Source organism: Oncorhynchus nerka, linkage group LG23, assembly GCF_034236695.1.
Source record: "Oncorhynchus nerka isolate Pitt River linkage group LG23, Oner_Uvic_2.0, whole genome shotgun sequence".
Taxonomy (NCBI): domain Eukaryota; kingdom Metazoa; phylum Chordata; class Actinopteri; order Salmoniformes; family Salmonidae; genus Oncorhynchus; species Oncorhynchus nerka.
In genome coordinates this window covers 57,895,673-57,921,847 of record NC_088418.1, presented here as the reverse complement: position 1 = coordinate 57,921,847, position 26,175 = coordinate 57,895,673, and the positions used below count along the sequence as shown (strand labels likewise).

At 44.9% G+C, this 26,175-nt stretch overlaps 1 protein-coding gene across 3 annotated transcripts in view; it reads left to right on the top strand.

Annotated features, from left to right (window-relative positions):
• LOC115107109 (tubby-related protein 3-like) overlaps positions 1-26,175 on the top strand; it is a 44,547-nt gene that overhangs the window by 6,687 nt on the left and 11,685 nt on the right. For 2 of the 3 annotated variants that reach the window (XM_029630503.2, XM_029630502.2), the window contains exons 2-3: positions 13,624-13,665; positions 19,748-19,799. In XM_029630503.2, the coding sequence (XP_029486363.1) occupies positions 13,624-13,665; positions 19,748-19,799 (94 nt within the window). Of the gene's footprint in view, positions 1-13,623; positions 13,666-19,747; positions 19,800-21,168; positions 21,462-26,175 lie in introns of those variants that run through there. The other variant, XM_029630504.2, reaches the window with a different exon arrangement.

Sequence of the window (26,175 nt, the reverse complement as noted above, 5' to 3'; positions counted from 1 at the left end):
TCAATAGTTCAATGATTATCTTATTTAAAAATATGTACCCTCATTATCTTTTCTGCATACTTTATATCTGGTTTTAGTTGTTTAAGTTTACACTGAAAACATTTTATGAATACAGGGGAAACACTGACATGACATGTTGGAGCATGCCTCTCCCTGCCTCGTCTTACTCTAGCTTTTCAATCAGTTTCAGAACTGTGCTTAATGTAATGGCTTGTCTGAGGGAAATCAACTCTCCCTATGGTCCCCCAGCACTCCTATTGATGTCTGTTTGATGTCTGTGCATTAGGACTGTGCTGACCAGAGGTGCCCTGAGAGTAGAGCATGGTGCTGTGTGCGTAAGAGGTTACTGTTACCTAGAGGTCAACCGATTAATCGGAATGGCCAATTAATTAGGGTCGATATCAAGTTTTCATAACAATCGGAAATCTGGACGCCAATTTTTTTTTACTCCTTTATTTAATCTTTATTTAACAAGGCAAGTCAGTTAAGAACACATTCTTATTTTCAATGACGGCCTAGGAACGGTGGGTTAACTGCCTCGTTCAGGGGCAGAATGACAGATTTTCACCTTGTCAGCTCGGGGATTCAATCTTGCAACCTTACAGTTAACTAGTCCAACGCTCTAACCACCTGCCTCTCGTTGCACTCCACGAGGAGACTGCCTGTTATGCAAATGCAGTAAGCCAAGGTAAGTTGCTAGCTAGCATTAAACTTATATTACAAAAAACAATCAATCAATCATAATCACTAGTTAACTACACATGGTTGATGATATTACTAGATTATCTAGCGTGTCCTGCGTTGCATATAATCGATGCGGTGCGTATCGTTGCTCCAATGTGTACCTAACCATGAACATCAATAACTTTCTTAAAATCAATACACAGAAGTATATATTTTTAAACCTGCATATTTAGCTAAAATAAATCCAGGTTAGCAGGCAATATTAACCAGGTGAAATTGTGTCACATCTCTTGCGTTCATTGCACGCAGAGTCAGTGTATGCAACAGTTTGGGCCGCCCAATTTGACAGAATTTTATGTAATTATGACATAACATTGAAGGTTGTGCAATGTAACAGGAATATTTAGACTAATGGATGCCACCCGTTAGATAAAATACGGAACTGTTCCGTATTTCACTGAAAGAAAAAACGTTTTGTTTTCGAGATGATAGTTTCCGGATTCGACCATATTAATGACCTAAGGCTCGAATTTCTGTGTGTTATTATGTTATCATAACTAAGTCTATGATTTGATAGAGCAGTCTGACTGAGCGGTGGTAGGCACCAGCAGGCTCGTAAGCATTCATTCAAACAGCACTGTCATGCGTTTTGCCAGAAGCTCTGCATTGTGCGTCAAGCATTGCGCTGTTTATGACTTCAAGCCTATCAACTCCCGAGATTAGGCTGGTGTAACCGATGTGAAAGGGCTAGCTAGTTAGTGGGGTGCGCGCTAATAGCGTTTCAAACGTCACTCGCTCTGAGACTTGGAGTGGTTGTTCCCCTTGCTCTGCATGGGTAACGCTGCTTCGAGGGTGTCTGTTGTCGTTGTGTTCCTGGTTCGAGCCCAGGGAGGAGTGAGGAGAGGGACGGAAGCTATACTGTTACACTGGCAATACTAAAGTGCCTATAAGAACATCCAATAGTCAAAGGTTAATGAAATACAAATGGTATAGAGGGAAATAGTCCTATAATTCCTATAATAACTACAACCTAAAACTTCTTACCTGGGAATATTGAAGACTCATGTTAAATGGAACCACCAGCTTTCATATGTTCTCATGTTCTGAGCAAGGAACTTAAACGTTAGCTTTCTTACATGGCACATATTGGACTTTTACTTTCTTCTCCAACACTTTGTTTTTGCATTATTTAAACCAAATTGGACATGTTTCATTTTTTATATGAGGCTAAATTGAATTTATTGATGTATTATATTAAGTTAAAATAAGTGTTCATTCAGTATTGTTGTAATTGTCAATATTACAAATAAATGTAAAAAAAATTGGCCGATTGATCGGTATCAGCTTTTTTTTGTTCCTCCAATAATCGGTATCGGTATTGAAAAATCATTATCGTTCGACCTCTACTGTTAACTCTGCAGAAAAAAATGTGAAATCCATAGGTCCATTTTTACCCTGAGAGGAGAATAAAATCAGAGGGCAGTTCCCACCCTTTCCTGTTCTATTGCTGCAATGTGGACTGTGATTATTTGATGTAATCTGCTTGTGTATTCTTTCAGAGGATGTGTGTAGAGGATTAGTGTAAGGAACAGACATGTAGCCTGGGCAGGGTTTCCATTAGGAAAATTAGGCGGTGGACACCGTGACCGGCAAGATTTTAATTTACCGGATGTTTGAGAAATTTACCGGACATCCATATTTATTTATTATTATTATATTTAAAAAAAAGTTATTTATTTCATTCACCTTTATTTAACTAGGTAGGCTAGTTGAGAACAAGTTCTCATTTACAACTGCGACCTGGCCAAGATAAAGCAAAGCAGTGTGAACAGATAACAACACATAGTTACACATAGAGTAAACAATAAACAAGTCAATAACACAGTAGAAAAAAAAGTCAAAGTACATTGTGTGCAAAAGGCATGAAGAGGTAGGCGAATAATTACAATTTAGCAGATTAACACTGGAGTGATAAATGATCAGATGATCATGTGCAAGTAGATATACTGGTGTGCACAAGAGCAGAAAAGTAAATAAATAAAAACATATGGGGATGAGGTAGGTAAATTAGGTGGGCTATTTACAGATGGACTATGTACAGCTGCAGCGATCGGTTAGCTGCTCAGATAGTTGATGTTTAAAGTTGGTGAGGGAAATAAAAGTCTCCAACTTCAGCGATTTTTGCAATTTGTTCCAGTCACAGGCAGCAGAGAACTGGAAGGAAAGGCGGCCAAATGAGGTGTTGGCTTTAAGGATGATCAGTGAGATACACCTGCTGGAGCGTGTGCTACGGGTGGGTGTTGCCATCGTGACCAGTGAACTGAGATAAGGCGGAGCTTTACCTAGCATGGACTTGTAGATGATCTGGGGCCAGTGGGTCTGGTGACGAATATGTAGCGAGGGCCAGCCGACTAGAGCATACAGGTCGCAGTGGTGGGTGGTATAAGGTGCTTTAGTAACAAAACGGATGGCACTGTGATAAACTGCATCTAGTTTGTTGAGTAGAGTATTGGAAGCTATTTTGTAGATGACATCGCCGAAGTCGAGGATCGGTAGGATAGTCAGTTTTACTAGGGTAAGTTTGGCGGCGTGAGTGAAGGAGACTTTGTTGCGAAATAGAAAGCCGACTCTAGATTTGATTTTGGATCGGAGATGTTTGATATGAGTCTGGATGGAAAGTTTACAGTCTAGCCAGACACCTAGGTACTTATAGATGTCCACATATTCTAGGTTGGAACCATCCATATGCATTGGATGTTCTTATATCAGCAAGACGGGTTTATCGAAAAGCAAAACATTGCCCATTGCGTCTTCATCCCTGCTCGTAAATCGTAAATGAATATCATAAAAAAAAACAAAAAAACATTTAGCCTACAAGAAGTAATAAAACACAACTTCAAAATGTAATATTTGTATAATATAATTTGCAAACGACCTGTCCTATAGCTCCCCAAACACCCAGACACTGTTTGTTTGTGTCCAGCAGGCATGCACAAAGATAGCACAGATGCAATCCTGGCATGTAAAACATCTCACCCCTCTCTCAAGCCCTTTCCAGTAGCCTATCCTTCTCTCTTTCTCTGTAAGGGCAACTGAGGCTCCCTTCTCTCTCTGCTGTGGGTTTCATGCTTGGGTGACTCAGTTGGCAGAGGATGCGAGTGTCTGTTTTAAGAGCTGAACAGAGGGGTGGAAAGGGACCTTAACACAGCAGCATCTGAGGCTGATACCACAAACCTCAGAGTGGAGGGAAAAATGCAGCACATGAAACTACTGAACAAGCGCATGGATGGACAAATGAAAATCAGGGTGTCTGTAAGGTATAGTGCACATGATTATCGTGGTCAGTGACCAAAGATAATCATGCACTCACAGTCTCACTCAAAATCAGTTACCATTCAGTCTGCTGTAGGAAAATTGTTCCTGGTTTAATTCAATGTGTCTTAAATCAGTATCAGTAATTCCCTTTCCATAAAGGTGTGGTTGTTGTATCCCTATTTCACAATGGCTCAGCAGACCTATAACAAACCAGCTGGACCTCAAGTATCTAACTGTACAAGACCTGTGGGTGAGAAAGCCGTTTCAACAGGGTAGAAAATGAAGTGAAATTTACTTCCTGTTTTCCAAACACATGCCTCCTCAGTGGCTTGGACAATCCACCCATTTTACTCAGGGACTGACAGAAAGAGAAACAAATCTGGTATTTGCAATAGGTAGGCTGGTTCTCAACTGTATCATGTAGGCTACATCATTTTAGCCTACCTAATCTCCCGTGGGCCGATTCTGCGTGTAGACCGAAGAATCTGCCGTGACTCAATGGGATGCATGAGATAACGAGCTTCTGTAGTTCCGGTCTTTGGGTTTTCGTCATTGTTATATGGATGTAAGGCGGGGCTTCGAGTGCTGACCAGTCTACACTTAGCTCTTGTTTCCATCATTTGTTTTGACAGTGTTTAATTACTCTCAGGTGAATCATTCCCCAGATTGCCCTCAGCTGAGGAGAATGCCATTTTCCCTTCGCTGGCACGCGCATGCAAACACACGTACACAAACAGAAGACGATATGACTTAAAGGTCCTGTGGTCTCCTAGCAACAGGATCAAGGTCCCCCACTTCTTGCCAGTTTAAGGAATGAGAGGGTTGTTTGTTTATACTTCTGGTAATTGGGAGTAACTGTGGTTGTCATCCAGAAACCGCTCTACTTACACGGATTCAAGGAGCATGTATGAAAAGCCTATGTAGAAAGGCAGAAAACCAGAATAATGTGGTTTCACATTGACAAGAAACCGTTTGGTTCATTTTGCTATGACTAAGCAAATTCAATGTTCTGGCATTTTCTGTCAAAATAAAAGTGTTGGAATATTTTACTTAAGATACTGGGCCTAGGCTAAAGCTCACAAAACGTAAACTTTCCTAATTGGTGTTAAATTCAGTTTGTGTAAATGGTCTGCGGTTTTGATATGTGTAATATCTCCCTGTGAGTCAGAGGAAATGGCGTCTGTGGAGTTCTGCTGAAAGAATTTTTAGCTACTACGATACAGTCATGTCCAGTTTTAGCACGTGGCCTATCAGTCTATATATCTGATACATCTTAGAAACTGAAGAAAGATGGGCATGTAACTAAGTCAGAGGACCAAGTTTAGCGTGCAGGGTAGCAGGGTTGTAGTTGGAGCTTCAGGTAGACCTTCAGACTGACTCTGGACCGGGTTGGGAGCACCATACATTACCGGAGCTGCTGCTGGACTATCATACACCTAGACTGACTGAAACAGCATCATGGACCGTGTAAAGAGTGGTGTCTCCCAGCCTGTCTACAGCCACTACCTATGTAGGCACACGCTCGTGCCTAGACATGATCATATTGTACACACACGCACGCACGCACGAACGCACGCACGAACGCACGCACACACGCACACACACACACACACACACACACACACACACACACACACACACACACACTGTGCTTGATATCTCATAAATGTGTACTGTAGGGTGATAGAGGAACTGAGAGGGGTCTGTGTCCTGTGAGTCAGGTGTTTGTCGTGCCTGTGACAGACAGATAGGCTTTGAGCATCTCTTCCTCCTGTTCCCACTGATCTTACCTCCTACCCACACCCCGGTTCTCTGTTCTCCTTGGGCTGAATGGCTTACCTGTTGTTAAAGGGAAACAAACACCAAAAGGTTGTTTTTGAGTGGTTTTTCATGAGCCCACTGTTGATACAGCCCCAAAATGTTTTGTATGTCAGCAGTGAAGTTTTAAAGATATTGGAATTTCAAGAAGCAAAGTGTCACCGGCCAAATGCAGTGTCAACAGTGGGCTAATAAAAAGAAAGTTTACCTTTAAGGGTCTCTCCCACTCTCATGTTGTGTCTGGTGCATTGTCGTTACTTATTCAGAGCTCCACCTCTTGTACTGTAACAAGTTTCTTTCTAACATGTTATATTGTGAGGTTTTGTTTTACAGCTGTTTGTTCTAAGGACGTGCTAAGAATATTTGACCAAGTACCTGACATGAAAGAATTTGATTGAAGTTGCTTGTGTTGAGAAAACTGTCGTTTTGCTTGTATGAGTCCTATAATATCCTAGGCCTAGTTAAACAGTGTTATTCATGCTCTATACCTCACCATGCGTTGATCATTTATTCAGCTGGTGTCTTTTCGTCTGGCTTCCTTAAAGGCACAATCTGCAATCTGGAAATCTGTTTTAATGGTCATTTCAATTCTTGGTATATAGCAGGGCTGCTGTTTCACACAAAAAAAATGAATCCCAAATTCTAGCTTTAACTTGACGCAGAGCTGATCTGACTGCCAGGGAATCAAAAACAGTCTAATCTCACCCATGTCATCACCCTGTTTTGAATAATCCCTCTCTCTTGTGATTTCACTCGCTGAACTGGAACTGAAGCCATTCTCTCCAACCTCCGGGGAAATAGAAGTTTAATTAGACTTCGTTCAGTCTTTCTTTTTAACCCCGGAAAGTCATTTGCCGAAGGGGAAATTAAATGTACTTTATTCGATGAACTTTAAAACATGATTTAAATTAGTCCAAAGCTGTGAAATATATGAATGAGAATAATTTTATTGCAGTTTGATAATACGCTTCTCCCTTGTCTCTCGCCTGATAATAAAGTCTCTCATTTTATGCTCAGTTCCAGAGACACGTTTGGAACTGCATCATATTGTCATCTGAATGCAGGAGTCTCATCCTATTCTCAAGCTTTTTCACCAACAGACCGAGGACAATGCCATGACATGGAGGGTATCCTAAATCTTGTTCGTGACAAAGTAATAGGCTATTACTGGCCTGCGTCTTGTTTGCTTGTCAGTCATTAAGTCTTTTACAGCATAGTGTCAGTGTTATGAAACATTGATTACCGCGTAGATACCTGTGAAGTGGACAGAAAGACTGTGTCCTCCAAGTTTGATAGAGGTGGAGGACACAGTGTATTCTCAGATTAAAGTATAGAATGATGATACCCTGTGGCGGATTAAGCAAATACACAGCACTTGATCAATGTTCATTCACTGTCTGGGGGCTGTGACTACGCCACAGTCATATAGGTGTTCATTCACTGTCTGGGGGACTGTGACTACGCCACAGTCATATAGGTGTTCATTCACTGTCTGGGGGACTGTGACTACGCCACAGTCATATAGGTGTTCATTCACTGTCTGGGGGCTGTGACCACGCCACAGTCATATAGGTGTTCATTCACTGTCTGGGGGACTGTGACCACGCCACAGTCATATAGGTGTTCATTCACTGTCTGGGGGACTGTGACCACGCCACAGTCAGGTGTTCATTCAGGACTGTGACCACGCCACAGTCATATAGGTGTTCATTCACTGTCTGGGGGCTGTGACCACGCCACAGTCATATAGGTGTTCATTCACTGTCTGGGGGCTGTGACCACGCCACAGTCATATAGGTGTTCATTCACTGTCTGGGGGACTGTGACCACGCCACAGTCATATAGGTGTTCATTCACTGTCTGGGGCTGTGACCACGCCACAGTCATATAGGTGTTCATTCACTGTCTGGGGGCTTCAGTCATATAGGTGTTCATTCACTGTCTGGGGGCTGTGACTACGCCACAGTCATATAGGTGTTCATTCACTGTCTGGGGGACTGTGACCACGCCACAGTCATATAGGTGTTCATTCACTGTCTGGGGGACTGTGACCACGCCACAGTCATATAGGTGTTCATTCACTGTCTGGGGGGCTGTGACTACGCCACAGTCATATAGGTGTTCATTCACTGTCTGGGGGACTGTGACCACGCCACAGTCATATAGGTGTTCATTCACTGTCTGGGGGACTGTGACCACGCCACAGTCATATAGGTGTTCATTCACTGTCTGGGGGACTGTGACCACGCCACAGTCATATAGGTGTTCATTCACTGTCTGGGGGACTGTGACCACGCCACAGTTAAATAGGTGTTCATTCACTGTCTGGGGGGCTGTGACTACGCCACAGTCATATAGGTGTTCATTCACTGTCTGGGGGGCTGTGACTACGCCACAGTCATATAGGTGTTCATTCACTGTCTGGGGGACTGTGACCACGCCACAGTCATATAGGTGTTCATTCACTGTCTGGGGGACTGTGACCACGCCACAGTCATATAGGTGTTCATTCACTGTCTGGGGGGCTGTGACCACGCCACAGTCATATAGGTGTTCATTCACTGTCTGGGGGCTGTGACTACGCCACAGTCATATAGGTGTTCATTCACTGTCTTGGGGACTGTGACCACGCCACAGTCATATAGGTGTTCATTCACTGTCTGGGGGGCTGTGACCACGCCACAGTTATATAGGTGTTCATTCACTGTCTGGGGGGCTGTGACCACTCCACAGTCATATAGGTGTTCATTCACTGTCTGGGGGGCTGTGACCACGGCACAGTCATATAGGTGTTCATTCACTGTCTGGGGGACTGTGACCACGCCACAGTCATATAGGTGTTCATTCACTGTCTGGGGGACTGTGACCACGCCACAGTTATATAGGTGTTCATTCACTGTCTGGGGGCTGTGACTACGCCACAGTCATATAGGTGTTCATTCACTGTCTGGGGGGCTGTGACCACGCCACAGTCATATAGGTGTTCATTCACTGTCTGGGGGGCTGTGACCACTCCACAGTCATATAGGTGTTCATTCACTGTCTGGGGGGCTGTGACCACGCCACAGTCATATAGGTGTTCATTCACTGTCTGGGGGGCTGTGACCACTCCACAGTCATATAGGTGTTCATTCACTGTATGGGGGCTGTGACCACGCCACAGTCATATAGGTAGGTGTTCATTCACTGTCTGGGGGGCTGTGACCACTCCACAGTTATATAGGTGTTCATTCACTGTCTGTGGGGCTGTGACCACTCCACAGTCATATAGGTGTTCATTCACTGTCTGGGGGGCTGTGACCACGCCACAGTCATATAGGTGTTCATTCACTGTATGTGGGCTGTGACCACGCCACAGTCATATAGCTGTTCATTCACTGTCTGGGGGACTGTGACCACGCCACAGTTATATAGGTGTTCATTCACTGTCTCGGGGACTGTGACCACGCCACAGTTAAATAGGTGTTCATTCACTGTCTGGGGGGCTGTGACTACGCCACAGTCATATAGGTGTTCATTCACTGTCTGGGGGGCTGTGACCACGCCACAGTTATATAGGTGTTCATTCACTGTCTGGGGGGCTGTGACCACGCCACAGTTATATAGGTGTTCATTCACTGTCTGGGGGGCTGTGACCACGCCACAGTTATATAGGTGTTCATTCACTGTCTGGGGGGCTGTGACCACTCCACAGTCATATAGGTGTTCATTCACTGTCTGGGGGGCTGTGACCACGCCACAGTCATATAGGTGTTCATTCACTGTATGGGGGCTGTGACCACGCCACAGTCATATAGGTGTTCATTCACTGTATGGGGGGCTGTGACCACTCCACAGTCATATAGGTGTTCATTCACTGTCTGGGGGGCTGTGACCACGCCACAGTCATATAGGTGTTCATTCACTGTCTGGGGGGCTGTGACTACGCCACAGTCATATAGGTGTTCATTCACTGTCTGGGGGGCTGTGACCACTCCACAGTTATATAGGTGTTCATTCACTGTCTTGGGGACTGTGACCACGCCACAGTTATATAGGTGTTCATTCACTGTCTGGGGGGCTGTGACCACGCCACAGTCATATAGGTGTTCATTCACTGTCTGGGGGGCTGTGACCACGCCACAGTTATATAGGTGTTCATTCACTGTCTGGGGGGCTGTGACCACGCCACAGTTATATAGGTGTTCATTCACTGTCTGGGGGGCTGTGACTACGCCACAGTCATATAGGTGTTCATTCACTGTCTGGGGGGCTGTGACCACGCCACAGTCATATAGGTGTTCATTCACTGTCTGGGGGGCTGTGACCACTCCACAGTCATATAGGTGTTCATTCACTGTCTGGGGGGCTGTGACCACGCCACAGTCATATAGGTGTTCATTCACTGTCTGGGGGGCTGTGACCACGCCACAGTCATATAGGTGTTCATTCACTGTCTGGGGGGCTGTGACCACGCCACAGTCATATAGGTGTTCATTCACTGTCTGGGGGGCTGTGACCACTCCACAGTCATATAGGTGTTCATTCACTGTATGGGGGCTGTGACCACGCCACAGTCATATAGGTGTTCATTCACTGTATGGGGGCTGTGACCACGCCACAGTCATATAGGTGTTCATTCACTGTCTGGGGGGCTGTGACCACGCCACAGTTATATAGGTGTTCATTCACTGTCTGGGGGGCTGTGACCACGCCACAGTTATATAGGTGTTCATTCACTGTCTGGGGGGCTGTGACCACGCCACAGTCATATAGGTGTTCATTCACTGTCTGGGGGGCTGTGACCACGCCACAGTTATATAGGTGTTCATTCACTATCTGGGGGGCTGTGACCACGCCACAGTTATATAGGTGTTCATTCACTGTCTGGGGGGCTGTGACCACGCCACAGTCATATAGGTGTTCATTCACTGTCTGGGGGGCTGTGACCACGCCACAGTTATATAGGTGTTCATTCACTGTCTGGGGGGCTGTGACCACGCCACAGTCATATAGGTGTTCATTCACTGTCTGGGGGGCTGTGACCACGCCACAGTCATATAGGTGTTCATTCACTGTCTGGGGGGCTGTGACCACGCCACAGTTATATAGGTGTTCATTCACTGTCTGGGGGGCTGTGACCACGCCACAGTTATATAGGTGTTCATTCACTATCTGGGGGGCTGTGACCACGCCACAGTCATAAAGGTGTTCATTCACTGTCTTGGGGACTGTGACCACGCCACAGTTATATAGGTGTTCATTCACTGTCTGGGGGGCTGTGACCACGCCACAGTCATATAGGTGTTCATTCACTGTCTTGGGGACTGTGACCACTCCACAGTCATATAGGTGTTCATTCACTGTCTTGGGGACTGTGACCATGCCACAGTCATATAGGTGTTCATTCACTGTCTGGGGGGCTGTGACCACTCCACAGTCATATAGGTGTTCATTCACTGTATGGGGGCTGTGACCACGCCACAGTCATATAGGTGTTCATTCACTGTCTGGGGGGCTGTGACCACTCCACAGTCATATAGGTGTTTATTCACTGTCTGGGGGGCTGTGACCACGCCACAGTCATATAGGTGTTCATTCACTTTATAGGGGCTGTGACCACGCCACAGTCATATAGGTGTTCATTCACTGTCTGGGGGGCTGTGACCACGCCACAGGCATATAGGTGTTCATTCACTGTATGGGGGCTGTGACCACGCCACAGTCATATAGGTGTTCATTCACTGTCTGGGGGGCTGTGACCACGCCACAGTCATATAGGTGTTCATTCACTGTCTGGGGGCTGTGACTACGCCACAGTCATATAGGTGTTCATTCACTGTATGGGGGCTGTGACCACGCCACAGTCATATAGGTGTTCATTCACTGTCTGGGGGCTGTGACCACGCCACAGTCATATAGGTGTTCATTCACTGTCTGGGGGGCTGTGACCACGCCACAGTCATATAGGTGTTCATTCACTGTCTGGGGGCTGTGACCACGCCACAGTCATATAGGTGTTCATTCACTGTCTGGGGGGCTGTGACCACGCCACAGTCATATAGGTGTTCATTCACTGTCTGGGGGGCTGTGACCACGCCACAGTTATATAGGTGTTCATTCACTGTCTTGGGGACTGTGACCACGCCACAGTTATATAGGTGTTCATTCACTGTCTGGGGGGCTGTGACTACGCCACAGTCATATAGGTGTTCATTCACTGTCTGGGGGGCTGTGACCACGCCACAGTCATATAGGTGTTCATTCACTGTCTTGGGGACTGTGACCACGCCACAGTCATATAGGTGTTCATTCACTGTCTGGGGGGCTGTGACCACGCCACAGTCATATAGGTGTTCATTCACTGTCTGGGGGGCTGTGACCACGCCACAGTTATATAGGTGTTCAATCACTGTCTGGGGGGCTGTGACCACGCCACAGTCATATAGGTGTTCATTCACTGTCTTGGGGACTGTGACCACGCCACAGTCATATAGGTGTTCATTCACTGTCTGGGGGGCTGTGACCACGCCACAGTCATATAGGTGTTCATTCACTGTCTGGGGGGCTGTGACCACTCCACAGTCATATAGGTGTTCATTCACTGTCTGGGGGGCTGTGACCACTCCACAGTCATATAGGTGTTCATTCACTGTCTGGGGGCTGTGACCACGCCACAGTCATATAGGTGTTCATTCACTGTCTGGGGGACTGTGACCACGCCACAGTCATATAGGTGTTCATTCACTGTCTGGGGGACTGTGACCACGCCACAGTCATATAGGTGTTCATTCACTGTCTGGGGGCTGTGACCACGCCACAGTCATATAGGTGTTCATTCACTGTCTGGGGGCTGTGACCACGCCACAGTCATATAGGTGTTCATTCACTGTCTGGGGGGCTGTGACCACGCCACAGTCATATAGGTGTTCATTCACTGTCTGGGGGACTGTGACCACTCCACAGTCATATAGGTGTTCATTCACTGTCTGGGGGGCTGTGACCACGCCACAGTTATATAGGTGTTCATTCACTGTCTGGGGGGCTGTGACCACGCCACAGTCATATAGGTGTTCATTCACTGTCTGGGGGACTGTGACCACGCCACAGTCATATAGGTGTTCATTCACTGTCTGGGGGGCTGTGACCACTCCACAGTCATATAGGTGTTCATTCACTGTCTGGGGGGCTGTGACCACTCCACAGTCATATAGGTGTTCATTCACTGTCTGGGGGACTGTGACCACGCCACAGTCATATAGGTGTTCATTCACTGTCTGGGGGGCTGTGACCACTCCACAGTCATATAGGTGTTCATTCACTGTCTGGGGGGCTGTGACCCCGCCACAGTTATATAGGTGTTCATTCACTGTCTGGGGGGCTGTGACCACGCCACAGTCATATAGGTGTTCATTCACTGTCTGGGGGGCTGTGACCACGCCACAGTTATATAGGTGTTCATTCACTGTCTGGGGGGCTGTGACCACGCCACAGTCATATAGGTGTTAATTTGTAGTACTACTGTACAGGCCACTGTCTGTTCTATGTCTGCTAGCTCAGGTAGGCCTATTTTAGATAAATGAAAAATATATAGCTTATTATGTGTTATGGACTGGGGATCGATTTCCATTTCCCTGTAAGCTTGAAAGATCATGTGCTTCTCAAGCTGAAGGACTACACACGTGTAGAGACTGTCAGAACAGTACTGTCAGAACAGTACCAAAGCATCCCGTTTTAGCATGGTTCTTTTTGGTGTCACTGATCTCTTGCTAACTCTATTCTTCTCTGTGTCCTGTGTTCCTGTTTGAAAACCCCATGGCTCTGAAGACCCTCCAGCTCCGCCAGCTTCTCCTCTACCTCAACAGCAAGGTAAGCAGCACCGATGTTGGATCTTAACTTGATCACCCAATGCAGGAGATTTAAAACTTGGAGTATATTTGAGGCTGCTGAAGTTTGTAATTTCCACTTTGAAATTTCAGACTTTATTTTCCCTTACGAAAAATGCATCACCCCTACAAAAAATGTCCAATAACTATAAACCACATAAGAATGAACATTTCCTGTTGCTGCAATATTATTATACTGCTGTAGCAAACTGGCTCAAATTAAGATCCTACATCTTTAGCACTCATCAATTAAAATACCTGTGATTAACCACCCACCCAGGCACCCACAGCTTCCATCAACTAGTCATTTCATGGTCAAAGAATATTTTTTTTACTCAATAGTATTGTCCAATAGGTCAGTTGACAGACTACTTCAGAAATGCTCTGTTTTTGTGAGTGCCAGGTAAAGGCCCTGTAGTGCAACCGGTGAAGTGAAATTTGTGCAGAACAGTCTGGATAAGGGTCTACTAGAAAGAGCTGTTGTGTTGTCAGAGAGACTAGGTTGAGTGTTGGGAGATGGATAGCCATATTGATTGTGGTGTCAAGTAGATGAATGGAATCAAGGAATGTCCACAGTGGCCACACACAGTCACTCTTCTACCTCTAGGGTTGAATGGGGACACTTTTCGGGTGTTAGAGCCACCTAAAAAGGGTCAGTTTTACAGGCCGGCACATTTAATGACAGTATCCCAACTATGTTTTTTCCCCCAGTCCAAAAGAGGTCAAACACCCTTTGATAGTAACCATACCCACCAAGCCTCCAGCCTTTCCCCAGTGGAGAGTATTCCCATTGCGTCTCCACCCAGGTCCCTAGCTGGACAGCTGTTGAAAAGAAAGATTCCCCTGCTCTTCCTCCGCTCCTCCTCTGGACACCCTACACTTTTAGAAAAAAGGGTTAAAAGGGTTCTTCCCTTTTTGGTTCCATTAAGAACCGTCTATAGCAAAGGTTCAACATGGAACCAAAAAGGGTTCTTCAACGGGTTCTCCTATGGGGACAGCCAAAGAACCCTTTAAGGTTCTAGATAGCACCTTTTTATTCTGAGTGTAATGACCATCCCGGATGTGTAATTAACACCTCCCATCATCCTTCACTCGTCACTACCGTCACCAACACCTGCTCAGAGCCATGTAATGGTTTCCCTGTGGACAGATATGCACGCCTGTATGGATAGCGCTGCACTGGGCTGATTAGACTCAAAGAGGGCTGTAACAATCAGTATACTAAAACAGAGTGCTCTACAGCCTCTGAGATGACTGATCATTAATGTTAAGCTGACCAAACGGGTTGTTGTTGAATAAATAGACAAGCAACTCGCCAAGTCAGGTCCAAAACTCATTGGTTCGATGACATTGGTATTTCTTATTGCCACAGAATGTGGAATTTCAATCTGTAGTAATTTACTTACTTACTTAGCCTAATGATTTGAATCCATCATTCTGAGGATGTTGGAGGACGTGGCCAAGTCATCGGTGTTGTTGTCTGTAATAATCTGAGTTCACGTAATAGACGGATGATGTTTGCCTCTCAGCAGATGATCATCCTGCTTTCTATTCCTCTTGGCATTTGGTGCGGGTCCTTCAGAAATGGTGATGATGACATAATGAGGCCCTTATATCCTCATGGAGATAGAGAGAGAATCAGTGGTATGGAGAGATTGTTATTTACTGTAGATAGTTGTGCTTAATGAAGTTCTTCTTGTCCTGCTCCTGTAACACGCTCTGTCTGAATGGGAGATGTAAAGGGTATAATACAGCCGAGGCTGTTTGACAGCAACAGATGGTGTGAGCATGTGGACTGACAGAGAAATTAGTGAAGCCCAGAGATGTTAAATTGTTCTGAGAGATTTCAGCAGGTGGTGGCAGAACCTTGTTTTTTTCCCTCCCAATCTTCAACCATCCTCCATCACCCCCATCACTCCCCATCCTCCATCACCCCAATCCCTCCCCATCCTCCATCACCCCCATCACTCCCCATCCTCCATCACCCCAATCCCTCCATTACACACTCCTCCATCACACACTCTCCCATCCCTCCATCACACACTCCCCCATCCTACATCACAATCTCCCCCATCCCTCCATCACACACTCCCCATCCTCCATCACCCCCCCTCCCCACATACGCTGTGTTCTTGCAGTGAGAGTGTCTTGTAGATTATGTCTGTCAGTGAGAGTGTCTTGTAGGTTATGTCTGTGGCTGGGTAGAGTAGCGGTGGGTTCCTCTAACTCGCTCTGTGCCTCTGAATAGACTCCCACTGCTACTCCCACCTTCTTCTCCTTCTCCACTGTAGCTTAGCAACATGTACCCAGCGGGCCTTTTCACAGTAGTCCAGGAAAAGTAGTCCCAAACAACAGCCACCACTATGACGGCCAGAGACAGGACTCTATGGAGAACTGTGTTTTAGATCTAGACTTGCTGTTGCTTTGTAGCACAGTAGTGCTGCTGTCTGATGCGTTGTTCTATTGCATTATACAGTCCTGATACAGTATCATTTTTGACCTCACCAGGAAAGTGAGGCGTTTTGTAGCTTGAGCCCTAAGCTTTTCTCTTCAAGTTAGCCTCTGTGGTCATGAACAACTCCTGGACAAAATTATATTTATTAACAACTACATGTTTTTTTACAGTGTGCAGATCATGCAGTCAGGCTAAGCTCAAACAGTTATAGCCTAAGGTATGACAGTAATCCTGTATGTCAGTCTTAGTTATGTGCAGCAGTGTAACTGCTTTTTCAAGCGAACACCTTGGTAACGTTCAATTCTAGTTCTGCCAGGACATTTCGGTGCCTTGTCCACAGTTATTATTCACAGTAGCGATGCCCCCTGGTGGAATTCCATTGAAAATCATTAGTGTCATTGATGTAAGTGACAACAGGGTAGGCTTGAGCAATATATCACATTTTCAAATCAAATCAAATGTATTTATATAGCCCTTCGTACATCAGCTGATATCTCAAAGTGCTGTACAGAAACCCAGCCTAATACCCAAAACAGCAAGCAATGCAGGTGTTGAAGCACGTTGGCTAGGAAAAACTCCCTAGAAAGGCCAAAACCTAGGAAGAAACCTAGAGAGGAACCAGGCTATGAGGGGTGGCCAGTCCTCTTCTGGCTGTGCCGGGTGGAGATTATAACAGAACATGGCCAAGATGTTCAAATGTTCATAAATGACCAGCATGGTCAGATAATAGGTCTAGGACAGGTAGCACGTCGGGTGAACAGGTCAGGATTCCATAGCCGCAGGCAGAACAGTTGAAACTGGAGCAGCAGCACGGCCAGGTGGATTGGGGACAGCAAGGAGTCATCATGCCAGGTAGTCCTGAGGCATGGTCCTAGGGCTCAGGTCCTCCGAGAGAGAGAAAGAAAGAGAGAATTAGAGAGAGCATATTTAAATTCACACAGGACACCGGATAAGACAGGATAAGTACTCTAGATATAACAAACTGACCCTAGCCCCGACACATAAACTACTGCAGCATAAATACTGGAGGCTGAGACAGGAGGGGTCAGGAGACATTGTGGCCGCATCCGATGATACCCCCGGACAGGGCCAAACAGGAAGGATATAACCCCGCCCACTTTGCCAAAGCACAGCCCCCACACCACTAGAGGGATATCTTCAACCACCAACGTACCATCCTGAGACAAGGCCGAGTATAGCCCACAAAGATCTCCGCCACGGCACAACCCAAGGGGGGGCGCCAATATACCATATACCGGGGAATTTACAGTTGTCAGATGTTTACATATGCTTAGGTTGGAGTTATTTAAACTCGTTTTTCAACCACTCCACAAATGTCTTGTTAACAAACTATAGTTTTGGCAAGTCGGTTAGGACATCTACTTTGTCCATGACACAAGTATTTTTTCTAACAATTGTTTACAGACAGATTATTTTACTTATAATTTACTGTATCACAATTCCAGTGGGTCAGAAGTTTACACTAAGTTGACTGTGCCTTTAAAGAGCTTGGAAAATTCCAGAAAATGATGTCATGGCCTTAGAAGCTTCTGATAGGCTAATTGACATCATCTGAGTCAACTGCAGGTGTACCTGTGGATGTATTTCAAGGCCTACCTTCAAATGCCGTGCCTCTATGCTTGACATCATGGGAAAATATAAAGAAATCAACAAGACCTCAGAGTGCTGTACAGTCTGGTTCATCCTTGGGAGCAATTTCCAAACGCCTGCAGGTACCACGTTCATCTGTACAAACAATATTATGCAAGTATAAACACCATGGGACCACACAGCCGTCATACGGCTCAAGAAGGAGACACGTTCTGTCTCCTGGAGATGAATGTACTTTGATGCGAAAAGTGCAAATCAATCCCAGAACAACAACAAAGGACCTTGTGAAGATGCTGGAGGAAAACAGGTACAAAAGTATCTATATCCACAGTAAAACGAGTCCTATATCGACATAACCTGAGAGTCCGCTCAGCAAGGAAGAAGCCACTGCTCCAAAACCGCCATAAAAAAAGCCAGACTACAGTTTGCAACTGCACATGGGGACAACGATCGTACTTTTTGGAGAAATGTCGCCTGGTCTGATGAAACAAAAATAGAACTGTTTGGCCATAATGACCATCGTTATGTTTGGAGGAAAAAGGGGAAGGCTTGCAAGCCGAAGAACACCATCCCAACCATGAAGCATGGGGGTGGCAGCATCATGTTATGGGGGTGCTTTGCTGCAGGAGGGACTGGTGCACTTCAGAAAATAGAGGGCATCATGAAGAAGGAAAATTATGAGGATATATTGAAGCAACATCTCAAGACATCAGTCAGGAAGTTAAAGGTTGGTCGCAAATGGGTCTTCCAAATGGACAATGACACCAAGCATACTTCCAAAGTTGTGGCAAAATGACTTAAGGACAACAAAGTCAAGGTATTGGAGTGGCCATCACAAAGCCCTGACCTCAATCCTATAGAAAATGTGTGGGCAGAACTGAAAAAGCATGTGTGAGCAAGGAGGCCTACAAACCTGACTCAGTTACACCAGCTCTGTCAGGAGGAATGGGCCAAAATTCACCCAATTTATTGTGGGAAGCTTGTGAAAGGCTACCCGAAGCGTTTGACCCAAGTTAAACAATTTAAAGGCAATGCTACCAAATACTAATTGAGTGTATGTAAACTTCTGACCCACTGGGAATGTGATGAAAGAAATTAAAGCTGAAATAAATCATTCTTTCTACTATTATTCTGACATATCACATTCTTAAAATAAAGTGGTGATCCTAACTGACAGGGATTTGTTTTACGAGGATCAAATGTCAGGAATTGTGAAAATCTGAGTTGAAATGTTTTTTTTTGCTCAGGTGTATGTAAACTTCCAACTGACAACTGTAGATATACCGATGGTATGATTTTCAATACCTTTTTCAAAAATAAATAAGGCCCCCTGTGTGCACTTCCGGTAATACCAAATACCCCGGTATGGTACAGAAGCGGTATAGAAATCTGCATACCACCCAACCTCGATCAGAGGTGCATTCATTAGTGACCACTGTAGCAAATTGTTTCTTATTGTAAATATAACAGATAACAGATGAGACCCAGATAACATTTACATACATTACATTTAAGTCATTTAGCAGACGCTCTTATCCAGAGCGACTTACAAATGGGTGCTTTCACCTTATGACATCCAGTGGAACAGCCACTTTACAATAGTGCATCTAGGTCTTTTAAGGGGGGAGAAGGATTACTTTATCCTATCCTAGGTATTCCTTAAAGAGGTGGGGTTTCAGGTGTCTCCGGAAGGTGGTGATTGACTCCGCTGTCCTGGCGTCGTGAGGGAGTTTGTTCCACCGTTGGGGGGCCAGAGCAGCGAACAGTTTTGACTGGGCTGAGCGGGAACTGTACTTCCTCAGTGGTAGGGAGGCGAGCAGGCCAGAGGTGGATGAACGCAGTGCCCTTGTTTGGGTGTAGGGCCTGATCAGAGCCTGGAGGTACTGAGGTGCCGTTCCCCTAACAGATTGGTATTAACCACAGAACCACTTGTATTATGTCTCAGTCAGATATGAGTTATGAGTGGATAGTAACCATTTTGTCTTTCGTCTCTTCTCAGTGCCCTTGATGATGACAGCACCAGCCTCAGGCAGCAGAAGCTGGAAAAGCAGGTAATGACTAACTTTATTAAACACATTTAATTTAACTAGTTACAGCACCTGTTCAACACACATAGCCACTCTATAGACATTACAGCTCCCATATAGACATTACAGCTCCCATAGACTTGTTCAGGGTATATGTCAGGAGTATTCTATTTATGATGCAGAAATGACCAGACTAGTCCATATTATTTATATCTAGAGGCATTTTGCGTTTTGGTTGTTTTTGGTGTCTTTTCATGTTTTTGTCAGAATTGTTTTTGAGGTCTCAGTCCATGTTTATAGCTGTGAGCCTGTCAAGCTTGAACATTTGACTGGCAGCGAGTGTACAAATGACCTGGTTTTCTGCCTCCGGTGTCACTCAGGCTATGAATTTAGTTGGCTTTGTAATAGCATTTGTATTTCCGACCATCAGCACAGTACGGCTGATTGTCATGAAACAGAGGGAAAACAGGGTGTCTTTGAACTCTTTTATTTTCGAAGGCAGTACAATTTGTCCAATTAGCAGAAAGAAACATATTTTTCCGGAAGTGAATTGTTTTAGCACTCATTGTAGAGATAAAGCACCAATCTGCTCCTTTCTCAGCGAACAGCTCTTCCTGGTCTGCGTGTCTGATGATTGTTCCTTACAATCCCTCCTGCCTGCAGTATCCTTATCACCACCCACGCTGTTTTAAAGTGAAACTGACTGATTTGGTTTAAGAAACCAGCCTTAAGCAACAGTCACACAATGGAGTAAAAGATGGATGAGATGATTGGTAGGCACATAGACTGACTCGATGCCTGCGTCCCAAATGGAACCTGTTCCCTACATAGGCTTTGGTCAGAAGTAGTGCACTAACGAAGTAATGCACTATGTAGGGAATAACCGTAGAAGGGTTTCAGTAGACAGTCTGTGTAGTGAGCTGTATGCCTACAGATGTAGGATCTTAATTTGTTGCTTTTGTTGCTGAGGATTTTCCTGCACAGCAGGAAATGCACACTTGTAGTGTATTTGAGTTTTAAAAAGACTTATAAAGTTTGTAACGCTAAACCTAACCCTAACCACTAACCCCTTACCTTAACCTTAATTCTAACCCTAACTCTAAACCTAACCCCTACGCTTAAAATAGCCTTTGTCCTCATGAGGATGTGGGAAATGTTCCCACAAAGGATAATTTTTCTTGTTTTACTATCCTTGTGGGGACTTTTGAGGATTTTAGGTTCCCACAAGGACAGAAACACCAACCCACACACAAACACAGACACTTGCAGCACCTCTATCCCCCTCCCTCCCTTTCTCCATCTCACTCATTCTCTCTTTCTTCCCCACTCTGTCTTGGGGTGAGTAACACCGCTGATTCAGTTAGTTACAGTGACCACCCAGACACGCACATACACTCTAGTTCTCTCTCACTCACACTCTCTCACAGGCTGAGGAGGAGACACGGACTCGGAGTGAGAGGGAAGCTGGTGTTGCGTGGTTATCCTCGTGTTAGTTGTCTGATCTGAAAGCCTGATCCAGGGGTAGTGGAGGGCAGGGAGACAGAGGCATGCCCGGCACGAGTGCTGCTCGGTGGGAGAGAGTTTAGACGTGACGGGGTCTCACAGAGCATGGAACCCTGAGCTCCACAGAGAAACTTCTGCACTTCACTTTTACTCTCTGTCTCACTCCGGACACTAATGGACAGGGTGGGTCAGCACCTCTTATTCTCTGTTCTGTTTATGTCATTTATGGTTGACTATTTTGATCTGAGAGTAACATGGGAAGTTGTCTGTGCACAGGTACATGCTTGCGTGAGTGTATTTTGGTGTGTATATTTCTGTGTGTATGTATGTGTGTGTGTGTTTGCATATGTACATGCTTGCGTGTGTGTACTGTGCATGTCTGCGAGCATTTGATTTCAGCTCATCCTGGTGATATCATTGTTATAGCCTGTCTCTGGTGGGACACACTTCCGTGGATGTGGGATATCTCCTAGTCTGCTATTTTCATTAGCCTCCTGTGTCTTGTTTTAGGCCTGTACAATGTCTTGCTCCCACAGCCTCAGGACGGTGAATGAAACAGTGTATTGAGTCATATCCTTTTCTCATATCCTATCCTCTTAAGTCTTTTGTTTTAAATTGACAGTAATACAATGGATTGTTTTAATTGTAGGGCAGTTTTGTTTCTAGTAGCCTACGTTCTTTTCTCCAGTTTAAAAAAAAAGATTCTCATGTTTTATAATTTAGAGGTATGATCTGTGTAATGGTGGTGTACTGGGAAGAAATAGCCTATTCAACAGATTATATCAACTCATTATGTTGCTGTTTGAATATGCAAATAGTTGAACAATGAGTAGCCTAAAGCATAACTATTCCTCATTTTCCGGCCATACTCTATGTTCGGATTATACACTCTTAGAAAAAAGGGTTCCAAAAGGGTTCTTCGGCTGTCTACATAGGATCATCCTTATTTGGTTACAGGTAGAAACCTTTTGGGTTACAGGTAGAACCCTCTATAGAAAGGATTATCTATAGAATCCTTCTATACCTGGAACTCAATGGGTTCTACCTGGAACCGAAAAGGGTTATTTAAAGGGTTCTCCTATGGGGACAGCTGTATAACTGTTCAACGTTCAAGTTAGAAAAATAAGTGCTAAGACTGTAGTCCAAGCAAGCTAGGAACTAGGTTTGAGTTCTGTTCAGTTTGGATAGGGTTAATTCAGTGAAGTGAAGTGTCGTGGCCACTGATGAGTTCTGTCAGCGAGTGAGACAGTTCCGTTTCTGCTCTACTGCTGTGAGTTTTTGTGAGGTAACCGTTCTGTAAAAACGTTATTATTAGTTACATCCAGGAGTGGCCATTGCTAAGATTCCAGCAGCAATATCATCTTAGTTACAGATCAATATCACACCAGTGAGAGAAAAACAGCTTACACATGATATAAAACATGATAAGGCTGGCAAGAATTTCCCAGACAGTTTACTGCTAGCCGGTTTACACAGGAAGACGACTGCTAGCCAGTTTACACAGGAAGACGACTGCTAGTCAGTTTACACAGGAAGACGACTGCTAGCCAGTTTACACAGGAAGACGACTGCTAGTCAGTTTACACAGGAAGACGACTGCTAGTCAGTTTACACAGGAAGACTACTGCTAGCCAGTTTACACAGGAAGACGACTGCTAGCCAGTTTACACAGGAAGACGACTGCTAGTCAGTTTACACAGGAAGACGACTGCTAGTCAGTTTACACAGGAAGACTACTGCTAGCCAGTTTACACAGGAAGACGACTGCTAGCCAGTTTACACAGGAAGATGACTGCTAGCCAGTTTACACAGGAAGACGACTGCTAGTCAGTTTACACAGGAAGACGACTGCTAGCCAGTTTACACAGGAAGACGACTGCTAGCCAGTTTACACAGGAAGACGACTGCTAGTCAGTTTACACAGGAAGGCGACTGCTAGCCAGTTTACACAGGAAGACGACTGCTAGCCAGTTTACACAGGAAGACTACTGCTAGCCAGTTTACACAGGAAGACTACTGCTAGCCAGTTTACACAGGAAGACTACTGCTAGCCAATTTACACAGGAAGACTACTGCTAGCCAGTTTACACAGGAAGACTACTGCTAGCCAGTTTACACAGGAAGACGACTGCTAGCCAGTTTACACAGGAAGACGACTGCTAGCCAGTTTACACAGGAAGACTACTGCTAGCCAGTTTACACAGGAAGACTACTGCTAGCCAGTTTACACAGGAAGACGACTGCTAGTCAGTTTACACAGGAAGACTACTGCTAGCCAGTTTACACAGGAAGACTACTGCTAGCCAGTTTACACAGGAAGACGACTGCTAGTCAGTTTACACAGGAAGACGACTGCTAGCCAGTTTACACAGGAAGACGACTGCTAGTCAGTTTACACAGGAAGGCGACTGCTAGCCAGTTTACACAGGAAGACGACTGCTAGTCAGTTTACACTGGAAGGCGACTGCTAGCCAGTTTACACAGGAAGACGACTGCGTGCCAGAGCAAAGAGGGAAGACGAAGAAACTAGACAAAAGAGTTTCAAAGTTTAATCAGTTCCTGGGTCAGATGTGTGGCTCTTGATAACATTTTTAAATAGGATCTCATCGTGAAGCATTGTGGGGCTTTTGTTTCTTGTTTACATGGAATCTGTATCCTGTGTCCAAATTAACAGTCTGTTTCATTATGATAATCCATTCAGATGTTTTATTCATTTGTCTGCTATTTTTAGCCTTAGAAGAAAATGAAGAGGCGAACCCAGTTCCCCTCTTAAAGGGATACTTTAGGATTTTATCTACTTCCCCAGAGTCAGATGAACTTGTGGATACCATTTGTATGTCTCTACGTGCAGTTTGATGTAAGTTGCTAACTAGCATTATCGCAATTGATAGCTAGTGTTAACGCAATGACTGGAAGTCTATGGTAATTGCTAGCATGCTAGTAGATGCCATAGACGTCCAGTCATTGGGATAACGCTAGTTAGCATTGGCTCGTGAAACTACCTCTGACTTCCTTCATACTGGATGCAGAGGCATAAAAATGCTATTTATGAGTTCATCTGACTCTGGGGAAGTAAATAAAGGGCTTCATTGCCAAAAGCCCAAAGTGTCCCTTTAAAACAAAGCCTGTTCGAAATGTAAACCATCAGACTCCAAGTTGAAACCATTAAGCTCCCAGAGGCCTTTCATCTGGTCTTATTTTAATTTGAATCAAAGACCAAGTTTGGGTATTTAATGAATATAATTTTTCAGGTGCACCTTGAGATTCAGGTGTCAAATAGAAGCAGGCCATGGTAGTGTGTGTGTGCACGAGCATGTGTGTGTGTGTGTGTGTGTGTGTGTATGTATGAGCGTGCGTGTCTGTGCTTTTGTGGGTGCGCCTGTGTTGCATTGGCCCTGAATGTGTGTGTTGCGTTAGCCCTGAGTAATAAAACCTTTCTGTAGTGGTGATTAATCAATGAGGCTTCAGAGAGACAAGGACCTCTCGTCTCTTTCCAGCCCAGTTCGTCACTAAACACCGCTTGTTGTTTTGATGCTCCCCACTAATTGAAGCAGTTACGTAACCCATCGCCTACTTTGACCAGAGACCAGGACTGCAGGGCCAACTGATGAATGTCACCATAATTCATGGAAATGGACCATTTCTCTAGTGTGAAGCTTTTTTTTTTTATTCATAGAGACATTGTGCTGTGTATTGTTTAGCCAGAAATCTAAAGGGGACCAACCCTCGTCGCTGTTGTCCCTAGTTTCCCAGAGTGTTTGTGATGGCTGTGACAATGTCAGCTCTAATGATCCCACTGCCTTGTCACTGTCTCCAGTCTCTCTTTCCCCGTGCTGAACAGAGCCTCAGCCAGCATTTCCAACTCTAGGTTTACTAAGTAGTTTGAATTGTTTGCACTGTATGTCAAGCACTCTGTTACTTTGTCTCAGCATCTTTTACAACAGTCTAGGCTTACTTGTCCAGGACCCATGTAAAAGGTTTTTCTAAATTGATTTCAATGGATTTGTTGCTGAAGGTTCCTTCACTGAGTAGCTAACTCTCTTATGTCCCATTTCCTCTAGTGGTATTGCTAGGATACAAAGGTCCATTATTCTGTGACCTTTACTATGAGATAAATATAGCCTAGCCAACCTTACCTCACCTGTCCTGTTTCTATGCGAGTTGCTTATTCTGCCTTCCAATTTAGTCTCAAAGATTCTGAAGGAAGAAAACATGACATTTTACTGTGGCTGAATGATTTGCCAGGTCGGGTCATGACGCTTGTGTGTGTGTTGTTTACAAAGCCATCTGGGGTTTGTGATTCACATTGAATGGCCATCATGTTCTGTCCTCTCCCTCAACAACAGTGGGAGTGGTGAAAGACAACAACAAAGAATGTGGAGTCTATCAAGGACACTCTGACACGGTTACCATAGGAACATGCATCTTGTTTGACACCCCTGAAACGGAAGCTGGCAAGCCACGATAATTAGTTTTTTTGCTAATTTGTTTTGTCGTATTGCTTAAGATAACTCTGAGAGAGAGCACTGTTTTTCAAAACAACACCACCACCACAAAGTGTCTGATAAGGACAGAGTCGTTACTGATTGTCTGGTTCTCAGCATTTTGAGTGATCTGGATAAGGTCTAAGGCTGTCTGTATAAGGTTGAATATAGATGAGTGTCTGGCTTGATGATGAGGAAGTCATCATAAAGTAATTCTTCCCCAGTCAGATGAACTCGTGGATACCAGTTTTATGTCTCTGCATCCAGTAGGAAGGAAGTTAGCGGTAGTTTCGCCAGCCAATGCTATCTAGTGTTTGAGCAATGACTGGAAGTACAGTACTGGAAGTACAGTACAGGAAGTACAGTCTATCTGTTTTAATGAGGGAAAGGGATGGTGTCCTCATTAGAGGTCG